At 33.7% G+C, this 26,500-nt stretch overlaps 1 protein-coding gene across 1 annotated transcript in view; it reads right to left on the bottom strand.

Annotated features, from left to right (window-relative positions):
* The window catches only part of LOC145276749 (fatty acid-binding protein-like), a 100,904-nt gene that overhangs the window by 6,207 nt on the left and 68,197 nt on the right, over nucleotides 1-26,500 (bottom strand). Inside the window, exons 2-3 of the mRNA XM_080127985.1 lie at nucleotides 15,355-15,533; nucleotides 7,292-7,402 (exon numbers count right to left, since the gene is read on the bottom strand). Of these exons, the coding sequence (XP_079984111.1) occupies nucleotides 7,292-7,402; nucleotides 15,355-15,533 (290 nt within the window). The remainder of the gene's footprint in view (nucleotides 1-7,291; nucleotides 7,403-15,354; nucleotides 15,534-26,500) is intronic.

Raw genomic sequence — 26,500 nt, 5'->3', positions numbered from 1 at the left:
TGTGTTTCCTGTAACAGACGCGCACGCACAAACATACACGTACATACACACGTACATGCACGCACACACACGCACACATACATTGTCTCGACTTCAACAATATATATGGTACGCCTTCTTCATAAATGAATACTTCCTTTTCTTATAAACAAAATATTCACCCTTTCTTCAGAAATTAATACGTTTCTCTTTCCTAATAATGGGATATTCATTTAACATCACGTAAATTTCTTGATCCTTTTATATTTGTCTACACTAATAGACTTATTCTGTTATTAACACTCTTCTCTTTTCTGTTCCTCTTTTATTAACACGTTAACGGAGATTATGAATAAAGTTGTTTTTAAATGTTAGAATGGGATTTTGTCGTAAATCAAAACTCGCTTCTATAACAAACAAACAAACAAACAAAAAGAATTACGTAAGCCAGAAATGTAGTTAAAGGGAAATAACTATTATTATTTCACACGGTTCAAGGGAGACAAATTCAAACACATTAAGCATTACTGTGCGCAAGAACTAGGTACCGGCAATTTAATGACTACTTCCGTAGGGGGGGGGGGGCATTGCTTTTAACCCCGGTTAATCATAATAATTTTTTTAAATCTTCGAGTATTTTTTTGTATTTGAAAGATTATAGTTTAAAGTTAATTTCTCAAAGAAAAAAAATGTGTGAAATAAAAAATACATTGAATAATTTTATCTCACATCTGAGAAACCCTAGATTTCACGTAAAAATTTATTATGACAAAATTCGCGTTTACATGTTTCTGGCAAGAAAAATATAAGTTTTCTGGAACTATTTCCAAGTATTAAGAATTAATACAATGAATGTACTTAACTTTTGTTTAAAAAAAGTAATAATTATCTGAAAATGTTTCACTGGTAGGAACGAGACTTGCTTATCGTATAAAAAAAATATATAAATAAATAAACAATAAATAAATAAATAAATAATCTGGCGGTAAAATTCAAATATGTATGGAAGGACAAATTAGACAGTATTTATTTATTTATTTATTTATTTATTTAACATTATTACCGAGCAACTTTTTTCTTTTTCTTTTCTTTTCTTTTTTTTGTTTGAGTCGCAGACCCTCCTTCCTTCATTGAAAAAATGCGTAAAAGTTAATCAAATTCATTAATTATGCTACTGACAATTCATTGTTTGAAAAAAAAAAGTTAGCACCATTATTTATTGATATTAATACAGAATTACAATTGGTTAAGAAAACAATTTATAATTATTGAAAAAATTACACACTAAAAAAATACAGACTTACGTTAAAATTTATCATAATATTTAAAGTTGATAAACACAAACAGGCGGGTAGTATGATAAAGGAGGGGGTGGGCAAAACAGACTGGTTTTCTTTTCAACTCTGCGCATCCGTACTTACCGACATGGAACGTTCGTATAATTTTTGCCACTTTTTTAATTTAATTATTTTTCTATGTTCCTGTTTTTCAATTTAATTTTTTTTTTACTTTATTTTCCAAGATTATATAAACATTATTTTGCGTTGATAATTATACGTTTTGCGTGCAATAGAAATATTAGAATTTTACATGTAAAGATTACGTTAAAAATGTAAGCGTAAAAAAAAAGTGGAATTATTTTTGCAATTATAAGTTTTTTGTGAGAAAATATTAAATAAACAATGCTTAATTCTATGGTAATATTGGTAGTTCGAGAAATTAATTTTTCTTCGAGTTATATTGAATTCATTAATACGGACTTTAGGGGCTTTTATCGTAATGTTCCTGTAAAAAACTTTTTTTTTTAAATCGTTACAAATTATGATGCTTTATTTATATAAAAAAGCAAAAATAAATTCTTGCGTTTTTTATTTACTACTGAAAACCATAACTTTAGTAAAGGTATTTTTTGTTTAAACAAAATAATACATTTCCACTAAGATTTTAATAAAAATAATTAGTTCATTATATTTCGTGATCATTATTTGATAAATACTGAAAATTTCATTAAAATTAGTTAATTCCCTGATTTTTGGTGAATTTTTAAGTAAAAGGAGGGGTCAAAATGTTTATACATTTTGAGCATCGGCATTCATTTTGCCCATACCTAGCAAGAACCCGTGGCGCAGTGGTTAGAGTACTTCAAAAAATCATTTGTAAAAGTGATATTCTCCTGAAGGTTGAAGGTTCAATTCTCAGTGTTGGCGACCGAAAAATTCAATTGCAAATTATTTAGGAATTCTACTAAGTCCTGGCGGACGAAACAAGAGCATGCTACCGGGTTCCGTTCAAAATTCAATCCGGTTTCCCGAGTTCGACAGAAACATTCCCGAGTTTGACAAGATACACCTGAAGAAAGTTGGAGATTACACCGACCGAAACGTTGTGGAAATGATACCCAAGATGAGAATAGTAGTCTGAAGAATCTAAATAATATGAATTTTCATACCAATCCTACGAATATACGTTATGTTATTTAAAAATACTAGTTGGATCGCTATTCGGGGTTTGTTTGAAGTCAGTACAACTTAAGCATAAACACAAAACAAAGTCTCTTGCACTTTTAAAATAATACGTAACAGGAATGAAATGATTTGGCAATGTTTATTTTCGAGTGACAACGCTGACAATATGGACGGATCGCGAGGTGGGTATGTGTGTGTGTGTGTGTGTAGAATGACAGACAGATAATGTGTCTGCTTGTCCTGCTCGTGGTTGCGGCTCTCTTCTTCAACTCTCCTCTCTCAACTCTAACTTGCCTGTTTATATTAAAACTAATTCTTTGTGCTTACGTCATTCGACCACACAAAGACCTAACAGGTGACTTATCAGTCACGTTTTCTCTGGCCAAATTTATTGTTTTTATCCCAAGGTTTGAAAATCTATTTTGTTTATGCACTTGACATAACTTCATTTTTTAAAAAATTATTTCTCAGATCTCGACTGCATTCCAAAACTTATAAACATTATTTGTCCTTGTAACACAATTTAATTTTCATTCCGATAAGCATAATAATGTTCTTTCATAATAATAACTTCTTTGAATAAACATCTAACTTTTAATAATATTAGTCGATCTTATAATCGACTATTAGCAAGGTATTTTCCGGCGTTTTCCGGGAGGCTAACATATAACATATATTCATACAAACACTACTGATTTTATCGATATTCAAACAATTTAATTGATTGGATTTTATTATGTGACTGCACCTTGATTTATGGACATCACTTCCGGTATCCTCTTTTGCATTTTTGCACATTTTCGAGCATAACAGTTTTCAATTGTTTATGCTAACCATTAATGTTATAACACGTCTATTTTTTCTCTGAAGAAAAGAGCTTAATTCTTTAAAACTCCATGGAATTAAAAAAAAATTAAATCCTTCCAGACAGGACATGATGTTTCTTGATGCAAGGGAATAAAGAATACTACTTCAAGGTCAATAGATTCTAACCCAGAAAACAGCAATTCTTCCCTCTTTGTCAGAAACAGGGCTCATGAAATATGAAGATTAAAGAAATAAAAACTTTTCCTACAATCTACAGGATTTTTGTTGGCATCTTATTTTGTTCTGCTATACCGGATCTTTTCAGCCTCTCTCTACATTCCTTCTGAGAGATACAGCCTTATATTTCTTATGCTCTAATTTTACCTCAGCATACGTATCCATCCTGAGGAGAAGGGTATTTTCTGTTCTGTGGATTTTCCTATTGTCGCCATTTTAACCTGGTTTTCACTGTCAGCTCACCGTAATCTTCAGATCTTTAAACAGTTGCTATTTTTTCTCCGGAAGACCATTCTAAGGATTTTACTTATACTTTTGAAAAGTTTTGGACATTTTACGGACTTCACAGTGGACTTGTTGTAAAGTTTGGATTTTCTTTCCTTTCTTTTCTCTTTAAAATTGTTCTTTTTTTTCTTTAATTCTTATTATATGTATAAATTATCTTGCACTTGGTTCACCGGGTATATTTGTCATTATATGTATAAATTTCCTTCTCGTGCATGGGTTTCCGTATTTCTTATTTTCTCTTTCTTTCCTAGTTTTTTTTTATTTGCCTACCTTTTCCACTTTCTTTTCTCCCCATTCCTTATTTCTTTTATCTTTTCTTTTATATTGAAAATTCCTTTAATTTTTTTAATAATCTCTATTTTTTTATTATTACTTATATACTACCTTTTTTTTTTATCTTCCTATTCACTCGTGATTAACGCTTTCTTTATAGTTATATATCTTAATTTTTTCTTTTTTTTTACATGGAGTTCACCACTTATCAAGGCCCAATGACTACTCGGGGATAAAGGTTATTGTGTGTACAGTAATCAATGGGATAGTGTAGCAATAGTATTGGAGAATTGATAAGGTGTCATTACTTAGGGGCGGTTCATCAGGAATTTGTTTGTGTTGGACTTGAAGACATCCAGGTTGAAGTCGAGAAGGAAACAGGCAAGTGGAACAGAGTTCCACAGGCGTGCAGTTCTAAGAAAAAAGCTTTGTTCATGGAATCTACATTTTGATTTAGGCACAGATAAGGTGTGGGGAAAATTATTGACGGTGGTTTCAGCTAGTCGGGTGTTTTTTGAAAAAGATTGGCGAGGGGGGAACCAGAGAATGGAGCTCAGACGAGCACTTGCCATGGAAATAACGATAGAACAAAGACAGGCTCGCTACGTCTCTTCTGTGGGAAAGAGGTTGTAGGGAAGAGAAAAGGGCATCCCCCACCAAGCCACGAAGTCTATTTTGTACTCTGTCAAGGCAGGATAGGCTGTTTTTAGCAGATCCCGCCCAGATGTGACAGCAGTACTCCATCTTTGGACGTACTTGGTTCTTATATAGATAGAGAATTGCATCATTAGTGAGATATCTTCTGGAACGGTAGAAGGATCCCACCATTTTCCTAGCGATCTTGGCCACAGACTTGATGTATGTGTTCCATTTCAGATCAGGAGTAAAGGTCAAACCCAGAAGCTTATCAAAATATGGGGCCTCCCCTAGACGAGAGCCATCCATTTCAATTGATGCCAGATGGGGATCAGAGCGTTTATGATGTAAAGATAGGAGCTTGGTCTTAGATGCATTAATGTTTTATTCTTGTATTTTACTTTTTGTTTAATATGCATTAATATACACTTCATTTATTTCTAATCTCAATGTTCTTAAGCCAGCTTTTACTCATATTTTGTAGGTCCTTATCCCCTTCTGATGAGAAGCATTTAGCTTCGAAATGCCATGACCTAAACTGTTTTTTTTTTCTTATTCTTTTCTTATTGATTTGATGGTATAGTAAACTTATATGTAACTTTTATTCCCCATCTTTTATTTAATATATATTATATATATATAATCAGTATAATATTATATATATATATAATCAGTATAATATTATATATATATAATCAGTATAATATTATATATATAATCAGTATAATATTATATATATAATCAGTATAATATTATATATATATAATCAGTATAATATTATATATATATAATCAGTATAATATTATATATATATATATATAATCAGTATAATATTATATATATATAATCAGTAGAATATTATATATATATATATATATATAATTAGTAGAATATTATATATATATATATATATAATCAGTAGGGATTAAAGAATATTTAAATATTCTTTTAATAGAGACTTATTAAGATATAAAACTCTCAATATGTGAGGTGGAGCATAAACGTATACAGGAAGATATAGACAAGATAAAATAGATATAAGTGTACATGAGTTTGTTTTGTTATTTCAATAAGATGTTGTATTTCCCTATATAACCTAGAGTGTGGAGACAATTAATCGGAATCAAGAATCGAAAAAATAGGAATTTTTTTTTGGGGGGGGGGAGGGGGGGTATCGGAATCGAAAAAATTTGTGTCTATTTTCTGATACCAAAAAAAAAAAATTCCTTTAATTATCTTTTTTATTTGATTTTGTTTGAGACAAAATCTTCCACTACTGGTAGTAATAATACAAAGTGGAACGATAAAATTGTCGCTCTAAAGAAAACAACACAAAAAACTTTTATTCGAAAAATTAATTCAGGTAACTTGATCATGTAGTAGAGCTGACATCTATTCAATCTAACCGCCTTCAGCCTCAATCACTGCCTCGATACGGGTCCGGAACTGAGAGCATGCTTTTTCCAAAAGTGTCAGTGGGAGCTTAGTGAATATTTGGCGGATGGCGGCGATCAGGCTGGCTTTGGTGTTGTGGGAAGTCATGTTGGTGATGTTCTCGACGTATGACTAAACGAAGTCGTCCAGCGAGTTCAAGTCGTGGGATTACGGGGCCAGTGAGAGAAGGGTACAAAGTCGGACCACTCGTTCTGAAGCTAAGCCTAGGTTTCTTTGGACTTGTGTGCAGCGCTGAGGCCTGCTGCCACACCCAGGGTCTGCCAGTGGCCACCTGATTGCAGTAGGGGATCACTACGCTCTTCAACACATTTTGTTGTTTATTTTCAAGCCGACTTTGAAATCACACCAAAGACCATAATCGTTGCCGGAAACTTTGTTTTCATCACCCACAACACCAAAGCCAGCCTGACTGCCGCCATCCGCCGAATATTCACGGCAATCCAGCGATATATTTTGAGGGTGCTGGCAATGGTCCTGTTGTCATAACTTGGATCGGTAGAGAGCACGAGTTGTACAGCGGCGCATCCCCGATCTCGCTCGTTGAACATTATGTCACTTTCGGACATGACAAAAGGTTCCTATCGCTCTTGGGATTTGCATGCAGCTGACCAATTAGTAGATGGTTTGCAACAAAAAAGAAAACCGGTTTCTATCAAACGGAAATGGAATCATGTCGTCTTTTCTAGAGTGACAATTTTATCGTTCCACCCAGTAAAATAATAAATATTTATTACTTTTAAATTACCAGTAAAACAAAAATCTATTGGTCACCAGTAACAAGTGTGTTTTTATTTTGGAGTAAATATATGCACATTTATCATGTGTTTTTAAGATAATCGGGAAAAATAACAACCATATAGTTAAATATTTACAGATTTATAAAGAATCGGAATCTGTAATTGTATCGGAATCGGGAAAATATTGGAATCATCCAATCACTAATATATATATATATATATATATATATATATATATATATGGAGAGAGAGAGAGAGAGAGAGAGAGAGAGAGAGAGGGAGAAAGAGAGAGAGAGATAGGGAAAGGGGGGGGGCAACATAAAATTTATTACATCATCAATATTTTATAATCATACTCCAAAAATTCAACATGAATCAATATATATATATATATAAAGTTCTTTGGCTACTTACGACAGTCATATTGTTTTCATCGTCAACAGTGCGCTCGGTCACCACTTCCGATTCGCTCCAGTCTGTGATGCGCTCGATGATTTTATTGTCAGCTTCTTTGGTTACCACGCACTAAAGAGAGAGGAAGAGAGAAAGACAAAAAAGGGGGATAGAAAGGCACCTTCAAAATACAGGAAATGTAGCAGTTATGAATATACTAGTGGGACCTGTGGAAATTCCACAGCGGCATCTTTCATCTATAATAAAAATCTCACCGGTCTGTTCAAATGTATGTATGTATGTATGTATGTATGTATGTATGTATGTATGTATGCCTGCCTAAAACTTTTGACAGAGGCTACGGATTTTCACAAGATCAGGATCGTTTAAAAACTCAACTCTTCGGATGGCAAATATCGAAAAATTGGCTAAAAACTTTAATTCCTTCACCCTCAACTGGTCAATTTTCTATAACGAGGGGTCGCTTTTGTCGCCGATATTTTCGAAAGTCATCCCCTCTTTTCGATTGACTAGCCTTAATTTAAACTTTCGCCACTTTTGGCGATGGACACAATGGCAAAGACGTCATGTTTTTTTTTTTTTTTTTTTCACGTTCTTTCCTCCTTCGCGGTACGGGTTCGAGCCTGCCTGCCCACTGCAACTTTTTTTTTTATTTTGCTCAACACACACCTCTAAACATCAGGGTAATGCCGGGCACTCAGGCTAGTCTATAATACAAATCTCACCTGTCTGTTTAAATGTATGTTTGTATGTATCGCAAAAACTTTCGACAGAGGCGACGGATCCTGACAAGATCAGTATCATTTTGAAGCTCGTCATCTCGGACGACAAATATCGAAAAATTGGCCCAAAACATTAATTCCTTCACCCTAAACTCGGCCGTTTTGTACAAGGAGAGATCGATTTTTTTCGCCGACATTTTAGCAAGTCATCGTCACTATTGGATTGCCATCGGTTAATTTCAACGCTTTTGACTTTCGGTCGCGTAATGGAGACATCGGCTAAGACATAAGATTTTCTTTTATTTTCTTTTCAGCCTGCGCGTCACAGTTCGAGCCTACCTGCTAACTACCACTCGTTTTTTAGCACCTCTCTTCACCCTGGCTGCCTACCCCTAACCCTAACCCTTCACCCTGGCTGCCTACTATTGTTTTGATTCCTCCCCCATCCTACTACAATTTATTTTAACACCTATCTCTACATTATATTATATTTAGACAGAACAGATACTGCCTGCTTACTACAACTTTTTTATTTATTTATTTTTTTTTTGCTCAACATACATCTCCAAACACCTGGGCAATTCCGGGCACTCAGACTAGTATTAAATATATTGCTGCTGGGAATTTTGTGGACGTCCAGCGTGAATGAAGACCCCGTGATATTATTGTAACCCTTTTGTTAAAACTGTAAAAGTATTTAACTAAGTAATCTGGTTAATGTAGTGTTACAATATATCTGCTTATTACGATTTATCTCCAATATCCTTATAGGAGTCTGTAACATATTTCCATTGTATGGACGCTCGGCACGAACAAAAACTCCACGATATCATTATATTATATTTAGACAGAACAGATACTACCCTTGAATACTCGCAGAAGACCAAAAAGGTATATTTTAGTTTAACGTATGACCCAAAAGCAACAGCATTTATACTACGAGCATTAAATTAGTGAATATCTATATACTAATTTAATGTTCGCAATATGTTATCACTTTTATCCTCCTTTTTAATAAATAAGATCTCCCGATAGAATAATTTAGAATCTGGAAACCGTGACATACTTACGTACCTTAAAGGTACTACGGTATTAATACATAGATACTTATTTTCTCTCATGGAGAAATGGCCCTGCTAGGTGATTTGGTTACACAATTACTTGCAGGGTGCATTAATTTCATCTGTTTCTTGAAAAAACCCTAGTGATTTTTTATCCTCGCCCCTCAAATCAACAGCGAATGAACATTCCTGTAATGATCTGGTCCCTGTTGATTGCGGTGTGATGCTAGTTCTGCGCAGTTCTAGGAGGTCCACCCTCTAAAGTTTTGCCTTCTCTCTTAGAGAAGAGGTTAGTTTATTGCTAATCGCATGAGGCATCCTTATCGAGGAATTCTGACGGGACTACCCAGGCACTTATTGTAGGTCAGAGTACACCTCGGCGGTGCTGACTTCTTAATCTCACTTTCCGACGCCGGAAAGTTCTTGTAGTGGGAGAGAATTAAATACCTTCAGCCTCTTTGGGAATCACGGTTGGCCAGCAGAGAGAATCCTGAAAGCAACGAGGAAAGGTGTCCCTTACCCTTTTCTTGTCCACTGGACGTTCAAGCATCGTTTATCTTCATCTGAAGATAATCAATACTGACAGTTTTTCTTGAGTCCAAAAAAACTTTCTATCTTTTTATTTCTTCATTTTGACACTATTAAACTTTCTTCCCCCTACACCAAACGGTGTAGGTAATTGAATAAACCATTTCGTTGTTATTATTAAAAAAAATGTGCTTATTTAGAATTAAACCTATTTAAAAAATAAATTGCAGAAAAATCTTTACAGTATACGTATCCGCCACACAACGAAGATGTCATATTCCAAAAATTACGTAAATTGATCACGTAGGTGTTTTTATATAGAAAAAACATTTTTTTTACGATTTTAGTGATTTTAATAAGAACCTGTAGACATTACAAGACGGATTTTGATCTCGATAGTTAGAACTGAGTTTCTTCCTTTTAATAATAAAGCATGGCAGATAAAAACATAACGTTTTGCTTCGTCATAAAATTTGATTTTCTTAGTTAAAAGAAAATACGTGATTTACTTGATTTTTGGAATATTACATTGTTGCAATATTTTTTATAGGGGGAGGGTATGATTAAAAAAAGTTGGAAGATTCTAGTTATAGACACTAGTTATAGGAACTGGCCAATCAAATAGAGCCATGTTCCGCTAGCAACCAATCAGGAAACAGAATTGTTTTATAAATATATTGAATCTTTCAGCATTCCCGCACATAATTTTTTCGTGTCTAATAAGAGAAGGAATTTTCTCTCCGTCTGCAAACTTTTACAATCCAACACATGTACAGATCGACTACGCAACGGAAAACGGTGCCGGGAAAACTCGTCTCCGGAAAACTCGTCTCGGGAAAACTCGTCCCCTTTTGCTAGGTAGGAAAACTGGTCCCTTATTGAATAAATATCGATTGAAAACACATTTTATGATCGTTCTTGAAGGAGATATTGTTTTTTAAAATAAACTATAGCCCCCCCCCCCATAATATTTTTTTAAAAATATTTTTACTTGTTTAATGTTTTTTTTTGTGTTTTTAATAAAAGCGTTTATTATGTTCATAAACGAGACCGCATATTTTTTTTATATTCATATAAAAAGAATTTACTTATATACTGTTGTTTATAAAAGGGTAAAATCGATTTTTCTACCTCGCCGACTATGTTGTTTATTTAATTTATTTGAAATCGTTTATTTGGTAAAGAAAAAAAAAACCAGAAAACAAACAAAAAACATGTCGAGTGTTACGGGAGAACGAGAAATAATGCCCGGTATATCACATCTTAGGGGGTCTTGATAATCGCTAAAAAATAGAAATTACTGAGGGAGATTTGTTTTAAAAAAAAAATAATAAATTTTAATATTTTTTTTAAATATAATTTAGAGAGAGAGGGGAGGGATAAAACCTATATCTCCCTTCGAAAAGCAACCAACAAAAAATGAAATTAAAAAGATTCTTGATAAACGATAGCGGAGTTTTCAATAAAATTGATTAATAAATTTATTTAGTGATTACTTTCTCTCTTTCTTATTGATTTTAGAATTTTGAAGTAAAAATTAAGAAAATTAAAAATGAGTTAACGGGAGATTGTTATGGCATCTCTCGCGCCAAAAAAATATTTCGCTTTTAATTTATTAGTTAATTTTTGCAAAATTTGACAGGACGACAATAAATGTTGATAATTGATAAAATCATAATTTTAAATAACGCATGAGTGCATTTGGTATGACAGAAAACAAAAACATAACAACAAAAAACTATCATAATGAAAAAACAAAACCAAAAGCGTAACGAAGAATCGAATCGCTCCCTGTTTTTTAATTTTTGGGTTTTGTTTTTTTTATTGTTTTTATGACTCCAAAAAACATCGTTAAAATAAGAACAAAAAAAAATTGTAATTAACTTTGTATGAACATAATAAACGCTTTAAAATAAGTTAAACCACTAAGAACTTAGCCAGTTAGGTAGAAAACGGACACTTAGAAAATCGATTTTATTAAAAAAAAAAAAAAAAAAAAAAAAACATTAAACAAGTAAAAATATTTTAAAAAAATATTATGGGGGGGGGCTATAGTTTATTTTAAAAAACAATATCTCCTTCAAGAACGATCATAAAATGTGTTTTCAATCGATATTTATTCAATAAGGGACCAGTTTTCCTACCTAGCGAAAGGGGACGAGTTTTCCGGAGACGAGTTTTCCGGAGACGAGTTTTCCGGAGACGAGTTTTCCGGAGACGAGTTTTCCGGAGACGAGTTTTCCCGATACGAGTTTTCCCGGGACGAGTTTTCCTACCTAGCGAAAGGGGACGAGTTTTCCCGAGACGAGTTTTCCGGAGACGAGTTTTCCCGAGACGAGTTTTCCCCGAGACGAGTTTTCCCGGGACGAGTTTTCCTAAATTCATTCTTTTTGGATTAGTTTTTGCATGTATTCGGGTGGCGATCCTGTTCAGGCATTAAAGGAACCCTTTTTCCTCAATAAGTGGTGTTTTAATTTAGTCGTAAACACGCTTAGTTTTGCAAAGACATTTCTTGTATCATAATTTAATGCATGTATTAGGTTGGCTAAAATGGTCGATCCTTTATCGAATGCCATCTTTCTGGTATATTGAAGATATTTTATCTTCTTATTCTTCAGATCCTGTATTTGGTGTAGCGACTATGTTAACGACATCACGTAATAAGCCCCTGAACAGAGGAGTTCTTGAATTTTTACTTTTGAAATGAAAGATCAAACAGAGTACTACAGATATCCGATGCTTTATACTTGAGAAAAGGTGAAGAAAATCTACAGAAAACTCCATAAGGATTTGCGTATGAGGAGAATACTGTTATGGTTTACCGTTATCGATCTTATTGGTGTTATTTAACCGGCCACGTGACAATAACATCTATCGTAGAATGGTCGTTGGGCTATTATAAGCGATGACTACCAAGTAAAAATAAAGTGGATAACCACACGGACTGACAACCTGGGTGTGCCAAGTTCGAATCCAGTTCGTTCGACATAAACACTTAGGACGTTGGCAACTTTCACATGATCCTTCTCGTAAGTACACGATGTCTTTCTAGAAAGAATTCAAACTAGAAAGATATCGGAGAAACGACTGCCAACAACAACAATCTATTCGAAATGAATGAATGGTGCTCGGCAGCAACAGCAGCAGCAGCAGCAGCAGCAGCAGCGAATGTTGTTTAAAATTATCAACTCACGATTGAACAAAATTTCAATCAGCAGTCTCGTTTAGCCAATCACAAGCGCAGAAATATTCACCTCCGAATTTCGCACGCAATCCCGCATTCTCTCTCTCTCTCTCTCTCTCTCTCTCTCTCTCTCTCTCTCTCTCTCTCTTCCGGTTGCATTCAGACGACAGATGTAAGAACATCCCATAAAAATACCTTCTAAGACAGTGGTTCCCAACCACCGTGTCGTGGCACATTGATGTGTCACGAAATGATTACTAATGTGCCACAAATAGGTTATGTAGAAGTTACAAATGGTTATCAGTGTAAAATAGCTTACATATTTGTTAACCGGAGTTGTTTGTACGTGCTAATAAATACTAACCCACACATTATTACCTTCGTGATAGCAATGCTAATATACATATATATAGAAAGAGAAGAGATAAAATGTATAATAAATCGTTTGTTTAAATTGTTTGATGTTGGGAAATGTTTGCATAAGAATAAACGTTGGAAAGCATTCATTTAAATATTCATTTTCAGATTAGCACTTGTTGCGGTAAGCAAATATATATATATATAAACTTTTATATTGTAACCACTTGTCACGGAGTGAAGATTGCATATCCCAAAAATCACAAAAATTGATCAAGTATTTTTTTTTTTAATGAAAAACAAATTTGCCATTTTTTACCGATTAGTGACAGAGGAAGCCATGTTTTCCAAGAGAACATAATAAGACGAGATAATCAATTATTATTTTGACAGTTTTCACATGCATTAAGGTTGTCTGCCCTTGTCTACCGATTCGTTGATTGTAATATGACGCCCTTTTCACGTTCATTGAAACAATAAAATTTGATTTTCTTGAATTTAAAAAATAAAGATCAAATTAGGTGATTTTTAAACATTTTCATCTTCGTCTCGTAGCTGGCAAGTACATCATGCAGATATTTCTGTATTTCCTTTAATTTTAAATGCCACCATAAGCGCCAATCTGAATAAGCAACATTTTTGTAATAGGTGTACTGCAGAAATGTAAAGAGCTCAATAGTATGTCACCATTCGTTATCATTTCTTGTAAGACAACGTTTCCTGGCGTTCTTATCTCTCATCCACTACCAACTCTTGTGACGTTGTTTAAACAAGTTGTCCACATTACTAGCAGAACCCGTGGAAATTCCACGGCAGTTGAATTTTTTTTTAAGCACATTATGATTAAGACGAATAAAACAAATCACGACGAATTTAAAACAATTTTTAACAAATTCTTTTTTTTTTTTACCTTTTAAAGCTAGAAAGAATTAATTTCAACACACAACGGCGCAGAGGCTGTTCTTGGCCTTCGGGCCAGGAGCGGAAAAGGAAGTAATCAGTTCTGGTCAATGTGGGGGCAACCCTTCATATCGGACAATTGCTAATTTTGGACCCTGCCAGAGTGCCCCCTTGGGGGAGCTGGTTTTTCCTCACCCACACTAAAAAACGGCCTTGTGTCTAATTTGCTCAGTGGGGAAGCAAATAAATAAACAACACATTGTTTTTTTTTTTTTTTTCTGAATAATTTTTGTATATAAATTATAAAGGAACATATGTCGATTCACTTACATATTTTTATTTTTAATTTTAAAAAGAAGCTATCATTAAAAAAATTACAGTCTCCTTTTTAAATCTATATATATAAAAGCGAAAATGTTTGTTTGTGTGTGTGTGCGTTTTCGTGTATGTCCGCAAAAGGGGGGTTTCCTCGACCTTCTCGGGGGATCGCTCCTTCTTAAAATTTTTTATATCACATCTTTATGATAATGTATACGAGATAACTATGGGGATCGCCTGTCTATTTAATTTGCCCGACTTTGAAAAGCTAAATATTCCACATTTTTCGATCGCCGCGTGTGGATTCGGCTTTTTTGTATAATAAAACAAAACAAAAAAAAAAACTGCCCCGTAGTGAAAGTTGACCTCATTAAGTCATCAAGTACGGGCACGTGGCAATTCTTAAATAAATTCAAACATTTTTCCGTTACTGCTTATTGCTGGTCCAGTGGTTAGCGTCGCACGTTTATTTTCACACTTTATTTTCTAACTTCGCCTCAAGGCTTCGAGTTCGATCCTTTCTAGTTACCTACCAAAACTTTTTTTTTAAACTCCCCCCTCTCCCAACACAAACACCCGGGCAACGATTTTTATTTATTTTTTTTTTTTTTTTGATTTACCCAAAACCACACACACCTCTAAACACCCGGGCAACGCCGTGTACCCCCCCCGCTAGTTATAAAATAAAATAGCCAATTTGAAACTGTAAACAGACAGTCACTTTTTTGAATTTGCAGAGAGGAAATTGTTTTATGGATTTTTAACGGATAAACAGTAACTATACAGGGAGGTAATCCGTTTCTCATTAATTAATGTTTGCGATGATTTTTTTTTTGTGACACTGGACGTACCGACAAGTAAATATTTACATTTTTCCGTCTATTTCAAATTCAATAAGATTTAGACGTTAATATAAATCTCCAAAGCAACAGATGAAAAAAAAAAAAAAAAGTAAATTTTTAAATTAAAAAGAAATTATTTTTGTGTGTATACCGTAAAAGTTTTCCCCATTAAATCTGTTGAAGAATACGGCTCTCCGAACTTGTAAGTGTAAACTTTTGGTTCAGGCATTCCTTCGACTGACGCCTTGCAAACCCAGGAATCGCCGTCAGAATCAAATTCCATGATGAAACGAATCTGGGAGACTTGTTCCCGTTTCTCGGAGTAAACACCTGCGAAAAGAAAACAAAGCGTAAATAAAACAGAAATAATAACATGCAAAAAATAGGTTTATAATATCAAGTACTCGCCATAATTTTAACAATAAAACTTATGATTCTGTCGAATAAGACGCTTTGATCAACAAGAGACGTTTGTCAGAAAATGCATATAAAAAATATAAAACAAAGGATACTTATGAAGAATACGGACCGTGTTCTTTGTAGATAGGATTTAAATTTATTTTTAAATATTTTTTTTTTTTAATACTGTTATTGACCAAAAATAAGACAGTGATACTTGTGCGCAAGGTACTACTGTTTGGGATTAATTATACAGAGACACGATGTAAGTACAATCAGGGAAACAGAGAACAGGAAATGGAATTCCAAAGTCTAGCAATTCGAGAGAAGAAACTATTAGAGTAGAATGCTTTCCAGTATCTAGAGATCTCTTTTATAGGTCATCTTGGTTAAACACTTAACAAGCAGATGTTAGCAAAGGTAGGTTACCATAAGTAGCGTTGGGACGATTAATCGGAATCAGAAATCGAAAAAATCGGAACTTTTCAGGGTATTAGAATCGGTGTCGGAATCGGAAAAAATGTGTGTCTATTTTCCGATGCCAAAAACAATTCTTTTAATTATTATTTTTTTTTTTTTTAAATATGATTTTGTTTTTAAAAATTTCAACTGCTGGTAGTAATGATAAAATGATAAGTACTTATTAATTTTTAATTTCCAGTAAAAGTAAAATCTAATCTATAGATCACCCCCCCCCCATCACAAATGTGTTTTTACGTTTGAGAAAATATAGGCACATTTAAAATGTGTTTTTACTGTGATCGGGACAAAATAACACTTTTATAGTTAAATATTTAAAGATTTCTAAAGAATCGGGATCGGCAATTGTATCGGAATCGGGAATTTAGTACTGAATCAGGAAAACTAATTATAAGTCCAGGAGTGTGAATGAGGAAAACTGTACTGAGTGTCCACGATAGAAGAAAGTTATTCCTAAGTCTGCGTGCACGAATAAAGGAAAGACTTGGTTTAAAGGCTGACAGAGTTAATCTTGTTATTTCAAAGTAAGTCTGTGTGTCGAAATGGTACTGAAAGCCAACGTGCTGACAAGGCGATATCTTCGATGATGAAGCATATGTGGGTTTTGTTTGTGAGCCAAGGGAAGAGTTAGGTGGTTGACCTGAGCGACGTGGATTGGTTACACAGCTGGGTCTTATTGCAATTAAAGAAATCGAACAGCGCCGGTGTACTCCCTTAATTAATCTTTTTGATTAAACTCCCTTAATTAATCTTTTTGATTAAACTCCCTTAATTAATCTTTTGAAATCAGTGTTCTGTACTCGCATAACATTATTTATGATTAGTTAAATCATAATCGAAATTAAGTGTTTGCTCGAATCGGCGCCAAACTCACAATTCAATCAAATGTTTCAGAGATCGTTAATGGCTACTGATATTGTTGTAGTAACTACTACTACTACTACTACTACTACTACTACTACTACAACACATGTTTAAGTGTATCATGCACACAAGTTTAGACAAACTCCTGGATTTCTATCTTCACTGTGTTAGACGTTTTTCTTTGATGGCGGTAGATTTTACATGATCTACATGTAATTCATATCAGTTTAAGGAAAATTATGTTATGTCTCTCTGTATTAAGGTCTGTAAACATTGATGAAATGTTACAAAATAAAAAAAGAATGAAACAATAACTGAAATCTATCAAACGAAGGAGACATTCCAGTGATTGATGGTGCGTGGTAATAGTTTTTTTTTGAGTGAGTAAATGTTACGCCGACTTCCTCTAAGTATGACTGTTTTGTGAGAGTCAGATAGGTCGGAATCAATGTAAGAAATTCTTAAATCAAATTAAATTGACTGATAATTTCCGAAAAGGCATCAGTTATTGACAAGAGATATTACTATATTGCCATTTTTTTTTTGTAGCGTTTGTGTTTACAGTCATATATTGATGGAATTCAGAGGGGAAAATTGACCTTATTTTATTGATATAGTAGATAACCTAGTATTCATAACCCAAGTACGGTTCCCTCTGGATGGCTATACACTGGCTTATACGATGAATGGTTCACCGTTTAGTGATGCTACTACAGGTAATAACACTATGTTCGATACCCTACCAGACCAGATGAATTCTAATTTTATGAATCCAACAAATAAACTAAACTATGAAACAGTTAAATGGTTCATTGGGAAGAGAAAAGTATTTTTAAACGTTTCATTTACTCAAGTATAGAAATATAATTGGAACAAATACACTGAAGACATTGCGAAGGCTGCTGTAAAGAAGGTGAGTTTCTCTTCCGTACTAGAAAATAACTCACACCCGAGAGTATCATGTACCTCTATAAAGTCACCATTCGCTTATATAGTCTTGCTGCATCTGGACTTATGCATCTACCACTAGTCTCTCTCTCTCTCTCTATCTCTCTCTCTCTCTCTCCCCTTTAGACTCGATGAAAAAAGTCTCCAATCAAAATAGGTTTCGCACTATCAACTTAGCACCAACCCCTGTCCCATCGCTGTAATGGTGCATTCATGTGTTTGTTTTACAAGTAATCCAAAGATCTCATTGCATTCGTAACCCCCTCGACGTACATACACCTGACTAACATGCATAGCAACAAAATCTAACCTCTTCGCTGTATAGGTTCCTGGATGTTGGAAAGCCTTCTACTCTAATTCATTCCCTGTCTCCTGCTTCCATGACTATACTAACACACAGAATTGTAAACGTAGTGTGACCAGATATCTCGCTCATCTTCTGACACAGTCTCCGATAGTCATGGTCCCAAATAGTAGTCGTTTAGGTCTAAATAATAATATGCCTTGTTTTTGATGATCAAGGTTAACAATAGTAAAAAACGTTAGCCACAGGAAGTGTCTCCTTCATCTCCGATATGGTCATAAAGAAAAGAAATACAAAGGAAGTCCCAAATGTAAAACCTCCTATTATATTTTAATTAAAAAAAAAAAGAGTTGAAGAGCTGCACGTTTACCAGCGATGAACGATGGCTGTGCATGGACGTCCGGTACGCGCTTTGTCATATTTTTAAAAGATAATTATTATAGTAAAAAAAAAAAAAAGAAAACTTAACAAACATGAAGACAAAACGGCTACCGGCCAACCCTGGATATAGACAGCTAGTATATCGTAATGACCACGTAATATATCTCTGGCAACAACTCCTGTACATAAAAAAATCTTAGATTAATCTATATAGTTAGATTTTATCACGTATATAACAGTTTCCTTCAGTCTTGACAACGGATATTCACTGTAAGGGTACCTGCGCGTTGAAATTTTGTGGCAAGAGTTGCGCAATCTCCAACCATACGTTTCCTAAGTCAGCGTTGTTAAATACCAGTGGCAAGTGGAGGTTCAGGACGACTGGAAACAATGCCGAGAGAAGCGGAGAGCACACGGCGCCTAGAGTTCCTAAACAGTCATATGGTACCTGCCAGGCTCAACGTTGCTTAACTTCAGTGGCCTGACGAGAACTGGCGTGTAAATGTGATTATGCCGTATAATGAAATTAGGAACGAATGAAAGGAAGGACGAAGAGGAAAAATCTGAAAAAAATAAAGATGTCGTCTTGCTGTCTTACACACACACACACACACACACACACACACACACACACACACACACACACACACACACACACGTGCGGCTTCTATGCACTGCAACACAATGGAGTGTATAAATATCTTCGCTGGATCATCTGTAAAAAGTTTAAAATCAAATATAGCAGCAAGTACTGGGAACATGTTTACCAGAAATAACAGTTGGAAATAAGTCATACACCATCCACTATGATTATGCAATTCTTACAGCCACGTACCTTGAAAACGAAGCTATTAAACGTGACATAGCGATATGATACGAGAAAGTAGCCGCCCGAGTTGAGGTCATTGCACTTAATGATGCTGGCTTCAACACAACTAAGAGGAAGAAGATGGCGAAATAACAAGGTCTTATATATGACGTGAATCCCCCCCCCTGAAATATTAGGATCTTCATAATTCCAGTAATTACAAGAGCAACCGAGCTCATGAAAAATAATTTAAAAAACTGCCTGGCAAATATACCCGGTGAACCAAATACAAGAGAGATACAAACAATTGCACTTAAAGGTACGGTTAAATTTTTAAAAGATCTCTCAGTTGGAATGTCTGAGATAATGAGTGAATGTCTGATATCCGGTAGGATACCCCCATTCCCAACTAAAGCAAAATGGTACGAATATATATATATATATATATATATATATATATATATATATATATATATATATATATATATATATATATATATATTGAGTAAGATGATTTATTGATTTTGTTTGTTCTTCCCTTTGAAACCGATTTTTAATTTTAATTATAAATTATCAATCATCTTACTCAATATTAAAATAGCTCTAATATATGCCTGTCGAGCTTATTATATATCTACATTACAACGAGCACTGTCTTATTTTCTTTTATTTTAGCTGTATTATTGAATTTACTAATACATTAAAATAAACTCTGCTCTCTAGACTGTTGTTCTAATCCCCTTATATATATATATATATATATATATATATATATATATATATATATATATATATAGGACTACGTAATTTTATCACATAAATCAATATATGAAAATACAATTTTATGCATAAATTTTCAGTATTTACTTAAACAGTGCTCAATACATAGGTAGAGCTAGGTCCATCGATAGCCTTGAGCCCCTAAGAGACATAGGGCATCTACAACTTTGTAGATGCTTTTGTAACGACTGAGTTCTTTTTATGGGGTGAGGGTGCTGGACCCACGCCCAACCTTCCCAGGATGTACATACAGCGCCTAGCCTTCCCAAATGGTCACCCATCTGGTACTGGTCAGGCTCAACGTTGCTTAATTTCGGTGATCTGACGAGAACCGGTGTGTCAATGTGATTGCGCCGTACTTAGAGCTAGGTAGTAAATTATAAAAATATATATGGCAATTAAGCTACACAGAATATTCCGCGTTTCATTTTCGTGGGAATTTGTTTTGTCTTTCTTTCAGTCCTTTTCTTTAGAGGCACTCTCACAATCTTTTAGAACCATCTGGTTGTAATGTTTTTGTTTTCTTTTTCTTTTAAAATAAAAATGTCTCAATGAGAAGAGAATTTCGGTAGAAATGTCTTTCAAGTCGGCCCTTTTCTTTAAGAGCACGTGTACCGATAAACTGCCTATATTGTCTTACTGGCAGGCAAATTTAATATTTGTTTCTTACCGAAAAAACATATCAGAAACTAAACGGTTCCTCCGTTAGTATTTTGAGTCAGTTGGTAAAACCTTGTTGCTGAGAATGAAATTGTAAACGTTTTCCCTAAAAGAGAAACCCCCAGAACATAATATTTAACGCCAAAAACTTTTTTTTCTTGGCGGGTAAACACGTCCTTCACAAACCGATGAAACTCGAAAACTGAGGAAACAAGCAAAAGCCCTTCTTCCCCCCCCCCACTCTGGCCCCTGACAGGGCAAGCAGAGGGGACTGCGGGGGGGGGAATGATGATGATTATTATGATGATGATGATGATGATGATTACACCAGTCACACCAGGTAAAGAAGTGTAGGCATTCTACTTAACAAAGGCAAAAAAGGGCTGAAATCTACCCTGCCTTCCAGCACCTCTGATGGCTGCTAGGATTAAAAAAATAAAATTCTCAAAACATTCACATATATAGGAGTAATATATGTGTATGTTTCCACTTCCTGTTATAGACTGATGAGAAAGATTAGCTGAAGAAGCCTTGATAGTGGGACCTAAAATGGTTCCATATTAACAGGTTTGAAACCGACGGTACCGATGGCTTATCTTATCTAAACTTCTGAAAATAAAATAAAAATATTATGCTCTAATTTTGAAATTTTTTCCTTATAATAGAGCACCCTGTTGGAATTTTTTTTCCCTAAAAGAAAACTAAGTGTGTGTATATATATATATATATATATATATATATATATATATATATATATATATATATATATATATATATATATATAGTTAATAAAACATGTTAAAAAACACTTTCGCACAAGTAAAATCCAAGGAAATCACGTAATTGGAAGATTACTTGTGCGAATGGAAATTCAATTAACTTTCTTGGATTTATATTTTTGGATTTTACCGTCATTGGATAATTTACCTTTTACCAGACTATCAATTCACGTGTAATCACATTTTTCTTCACCATATTCCTTCTGCTAAACTTTTTGTTATCAAGTAAGATCTTTGACTTACTTGCAGTTTCATCAAATACTTTTGTATGCAAAATCCGATCCCGCATTTTGCTAATTTCCTACCCTCTGATGAGAAAGAAAGTATTTCTTCGAAACTCCGCGGATTAAGAACTATCCACTTATTAAGTGTTTCCTTTTCAGATTAAATATGTTTTAAACTCTTTTTCAAAGTGTTTTTTTAACATGTTTTATTAACTATTTGCTCTTATCATAAGTTCTATCTCCTATTTGGTTTTATCGAGCTTTTACATCTGGTTGAGATAACTTTATAAATATTAATTCTTTAATATTTATAATATACTTTAGTTTTACCATCTTGGATCATTTTGATAAACTTAATTGTAATTTTTATTTTATTTTATATATATATATATATATATATATATATATATATATATATATATATATATATATATATATATATATATATATATATATACACACACACACACACACACACTAGCAAAAGCACCCGTCGTTGACTGGGTTCAAAAACAGCCTACAGAAAATGGACTCTGGTTTATGAAAGTATGATAGGTTATGAAAAGGAAAGGTTGTAAATTTGGGTCGAATTTGGGGGTATCAAAACCAAATCAAAATATGATGAAAGTAAAAATAAAATAGATAAACCCCATAATTTATTATGCCATACCAGTTCACACTGAAACATTTATCACAATATTCTGTGGATCTATATTAAAACTTTAACGAACACCCCATGATTTTATTATACCATATTTCTTCAAATTGAAACATAATTATCAAAGTATAATTACGCAGATAGATATGAAAAGTCTTTATTAAAGTTTGTGCCTATTTCCATTCTATGGAGGCCAGGCGCGAACGCAGACCCCAGAATTTTATTATACCATCCCTATTTAAGTTAAAACATATTTATCAAAGTATTCTTATGTACATCTATATCAAAAACACTTGTAAACGTTTTTTTTTAATTTTTAAATTTTTTATTTCCATACTTTGTGGATCAGGCGCGAACGAAGACCCCACAATTTTAATGAACCACCGTTCTGCAAGATCAAACATACCCATTCCTGTGTCTCGATACATCTATCATTATATGTAATCAGTTTTTTTTTAAATAGTCAACCATATAGGAGCCTATTCGTGACCACACACACACACAGCTTTATATTATATATATATATATATATATATATATATATATATATATATATATATATATATATATATATATGACGACGACTTCATTTAATCACATAAATTAATATACGAAGATATAATTTTATGCGTAGATTTTCAGTATTTACTTCAACAGTGCTCAATACATAGGTAGAGCTAGTTAGTAAGTTATGAAAAGATATATGCCTGACCTATTCTCGTGAGAATGAAACGCGGAATATTCTGTGTAGCTTAATTGTTATATATATATTTTCATAAATTACTATATATATATATATATATATATATATATATATATATATATATATATATATATATATATGTATGTGTGTGTGTGTGTGTGTGTGTGTGTGTGTGTGTGTGTGTGTGTGTGTGTGTGTGTGTAAAACTAACCCGAACCAAAATTTATAACCATAAAATAAAATAAACTGGACATTTTCCTTTTTAAACACTTCTAGTGCAGGGTCAACTTGACCCAAATAATTTACCGACAAGCAGACTGAGTTGGGGGATGGGAGGGGGGGGGAACAACCACCGTCGCGTCAAAGGGTGTCTGTAGAGAGCGGTATGACATTGGGTCGAAAGGGAAATGACGAGTCGAATGACGAGACACGGTCAACGAATTGAATGGCAATGCGTGGTTGGAGTGCAAAAAAAAAAAAAAAAAAGAAAAAAAAAGAAAGAAAAAAACACTCACAATTCCAAACCTCATCTCTACATACGTACGCAGTGTTTTTTTAATCTCTGCCACTCAACCCCCCCCCCTTTTCTGTCTGTCTCTCTGTCTGTCTCTCTCTCTCGTTCTCTCTCTCTCTCTCTGTCTCTCTCTCCCTCTCTCTCTCTCTATATATATATATCACGTCTACCATCATTTTTTTGGCTGCTGTTGTTTAAGAGTCAGACGTCGTTGTTTTTATAGTGGAATGTACCCTAACAAATGACGTACTCATTCCACTTTACCCCATGTTATTTTTGAACTCGCATTAAAATAATATTTTCTCTCTAAAAAATTCTTGTCTGTTTTACGCACTTCTTCTTGACTATTTATCTCATTTTTTCCTTTTCATATTTTCCCTTCTTTTTTTGCTTAGCTTCGTTATTTTCTCTCTACCTCTCTTTTCTCTCCCACGTATCATTTATTTTCCCGATTTTTCCTCTTCGTCTTTCCTTCAATTCCTCCCTAATTCCATTTTCTCTCTCACCTTTTCCCTCGTTTATCTCTTCCTTCCGTTACGTGATTCAATTCTTTTTCTTTCTATTCCACTCGTCCCTCTTTCCTTTTATTTATTTCCTTTTCCTCGTCATGAATTTCCTATTTTCTTTATTTTTTTAATTCTTTATTCCTTACTTTGATTCGTATTTAAAAAAAAAAAAAAATTCTTTCTTTCTTCCTCCTCTTTTTCCCTCCTCACTTCTTTCCATGTTTTTTCTTCATTTTTTTCCTTTCCATTAAAATTGAATGATCTATAATTTTAGTGTTTTCTATTCTTTCTCTTCATGTTAGTTTTCTTGTTCTCTTAATTTTTAAGTTTATTTTTTCATTCAAAATTTAACCTTACCCCTGTTGTCATTTCCATTTTTGTATTCCCCATTTTTTTTTTTTTTTTTTTTTTTTTACTTTTCCGTTTATTTTTTTATTTTATTTTATTTTTTATCATTTTCATTTTTGCCATTTCGTTTTTGCCATTTTCTGGTTTTATCTTTCTCATTTTCGTCTTTCTTTTTTTTTCTTTTTTTTTTCTTTTTTTTTTTTTTTGGCCTTTCCTATTTTTGTCCTTTCCTGCTTTTTCTTCATCTGTTTTCCTCCCGTTTTTTGTGCGTTCTCATTTTTTTGTTTTTCCTGTTTTTGTCTTTGTTATTATTGTCTTTACCGTTTTATCCTTCCAGTTTTTGGTTTTTCATTTTTGTTTTTATTTTTATTGTTTTTTGTTTTGTCTTCCTCGTTTTGTTCAAGCTTTTGTCTTTCACATTTTTTTTCTTTTTCGTTTCGTTTTTGATTGTTCCTAATTTCCGTTCTTTTGTCTTTCCCTTTGGCTTTTAATTATAAGATGCGTTTCCGCGTTTGGATTTATCTTTCTCGTTGCTTTTGTCTTTCACGTTTCTTCTTTCTTCTTTTAAAAAAAAAATCTTTCTATCGCTTGGTTTTAAATTATAAAACGCGTTTCCGCCTTGCGTATTCTCTCTCTCTCTCTCTCTCTCTCTCTCTCTCTCTCTCTCTCTCTCTCTCTCTCTCTCTCTCTCTCTCTCTCTTAAACCTTTCTTGTTTCTTGTTTCCCATTTCTGTCTTTCCTGCTTCCTTTTCTCGTTTTTTTTTCTTTTGTCTTTTTCAGCGCCTGGTCTTACATTATTAAATTTGCTCCTGCATCAGTGCATGCATCACTATCGTAGACGTTTCTTCAATAAACCTTAATATATAAAAGCCACACAGTCCATCCATCTCTGTCAAAATGAGTGTGTCAATTATGACAATAATCATGACAATAATGTGCTTACGAAAATGGCGAAGGGGTGCACTCCAAAGTTTCAAGTTATTAAAAAAGGTGATTTTATTTCGACTCAAGTTTGAAATGGTATTTTCAGCGTTAAACGCACAGATTGGAGGGACGTATTATAGGAAAAAAGCTATTCGCTTTCTTACATTTCCCATCCTTTCTTTCTGTCTTTCTCATTCTTATTCGTTTTCCTTCTTTTTTTCTTCTTATTTTTTTACTTACATTTCTTCTTTTTTTTACTTCTTTATTTTCTTATTCTTTTAATCTTATTCCTTTTTTTTCTCCTTGTTCTTTTAGTTCTTCTTCCCCTCGTTCTATTTTTTCTTTGTTTTTTCTTCTTCTTTTTTCTTCTCATTCTTCCGTTTTTTGTTCTCCTTTTTATTATTTTATTCTTTTGTTCTTCCCATTCCATCTTACTTCCCTTTTTTCTACTTTTCCTTCTTATTCTTAGCCTTTTCCTCTTCTTCTTCATTTTCAATTTTCTCATTCATTCCTTTTTTCAATTTCTTCTTCTTTCATCGCTTTTTTGTTCTTGTTTTTATCCATTTTCTTCTTTGTTGTTCTTCTTTTTCTTCCCGTCCTACTTCTTTCTTCCCTTACTTCCTTCTTCTTCTTCTTCTTCTTCTTCTTCTTCTTCTTCTTCTTCCTCTTCTTTTTCTTCTTCTTCTTTTCAATGCCCTCATATCTCATCTTGGATGTACGGTTTTTTCATTTCTTTTTTACAATTTTCTTCTAGTCATTTGGAATATTTTTACGCCCCCCCCCCCTGCTTCTCTTCCTCTAACTCATTTATTTATCAATTTTATTTATTTGTATTTTTTTCTTAACTCCTTTTGCTTTTCATTCTCCTTAGTCTTTTTCGTTTTGATCTTTTTTTTTTTTTCATCGATTTAATTAATTTCTTGTTCACCGTCTCTTTTCATCAACTACAAGAGTGCATATTGTCTGCGCGGATTTGGAATTAAAGTTGCCCCCGACACTAGGATCCGAGGGGTGGGG

This window comes from Euprymna scolopes, chromosome 5 (genome assembly GCF_053919585.1).
Source record: "Euprymna scolopes isolate OS-2025 chromosome 5, ASM5391958v1, whole genome shotgun sequence".
NCBI lineage: Eukaryota > Metazoa > Mollusca > Cephalopoda > Sepiida > Sepiolidae > Euprymna > Euprymna scolopes.
This window is presented reverse-complemented; position numbering and strand designations above follow the sequence as displayed.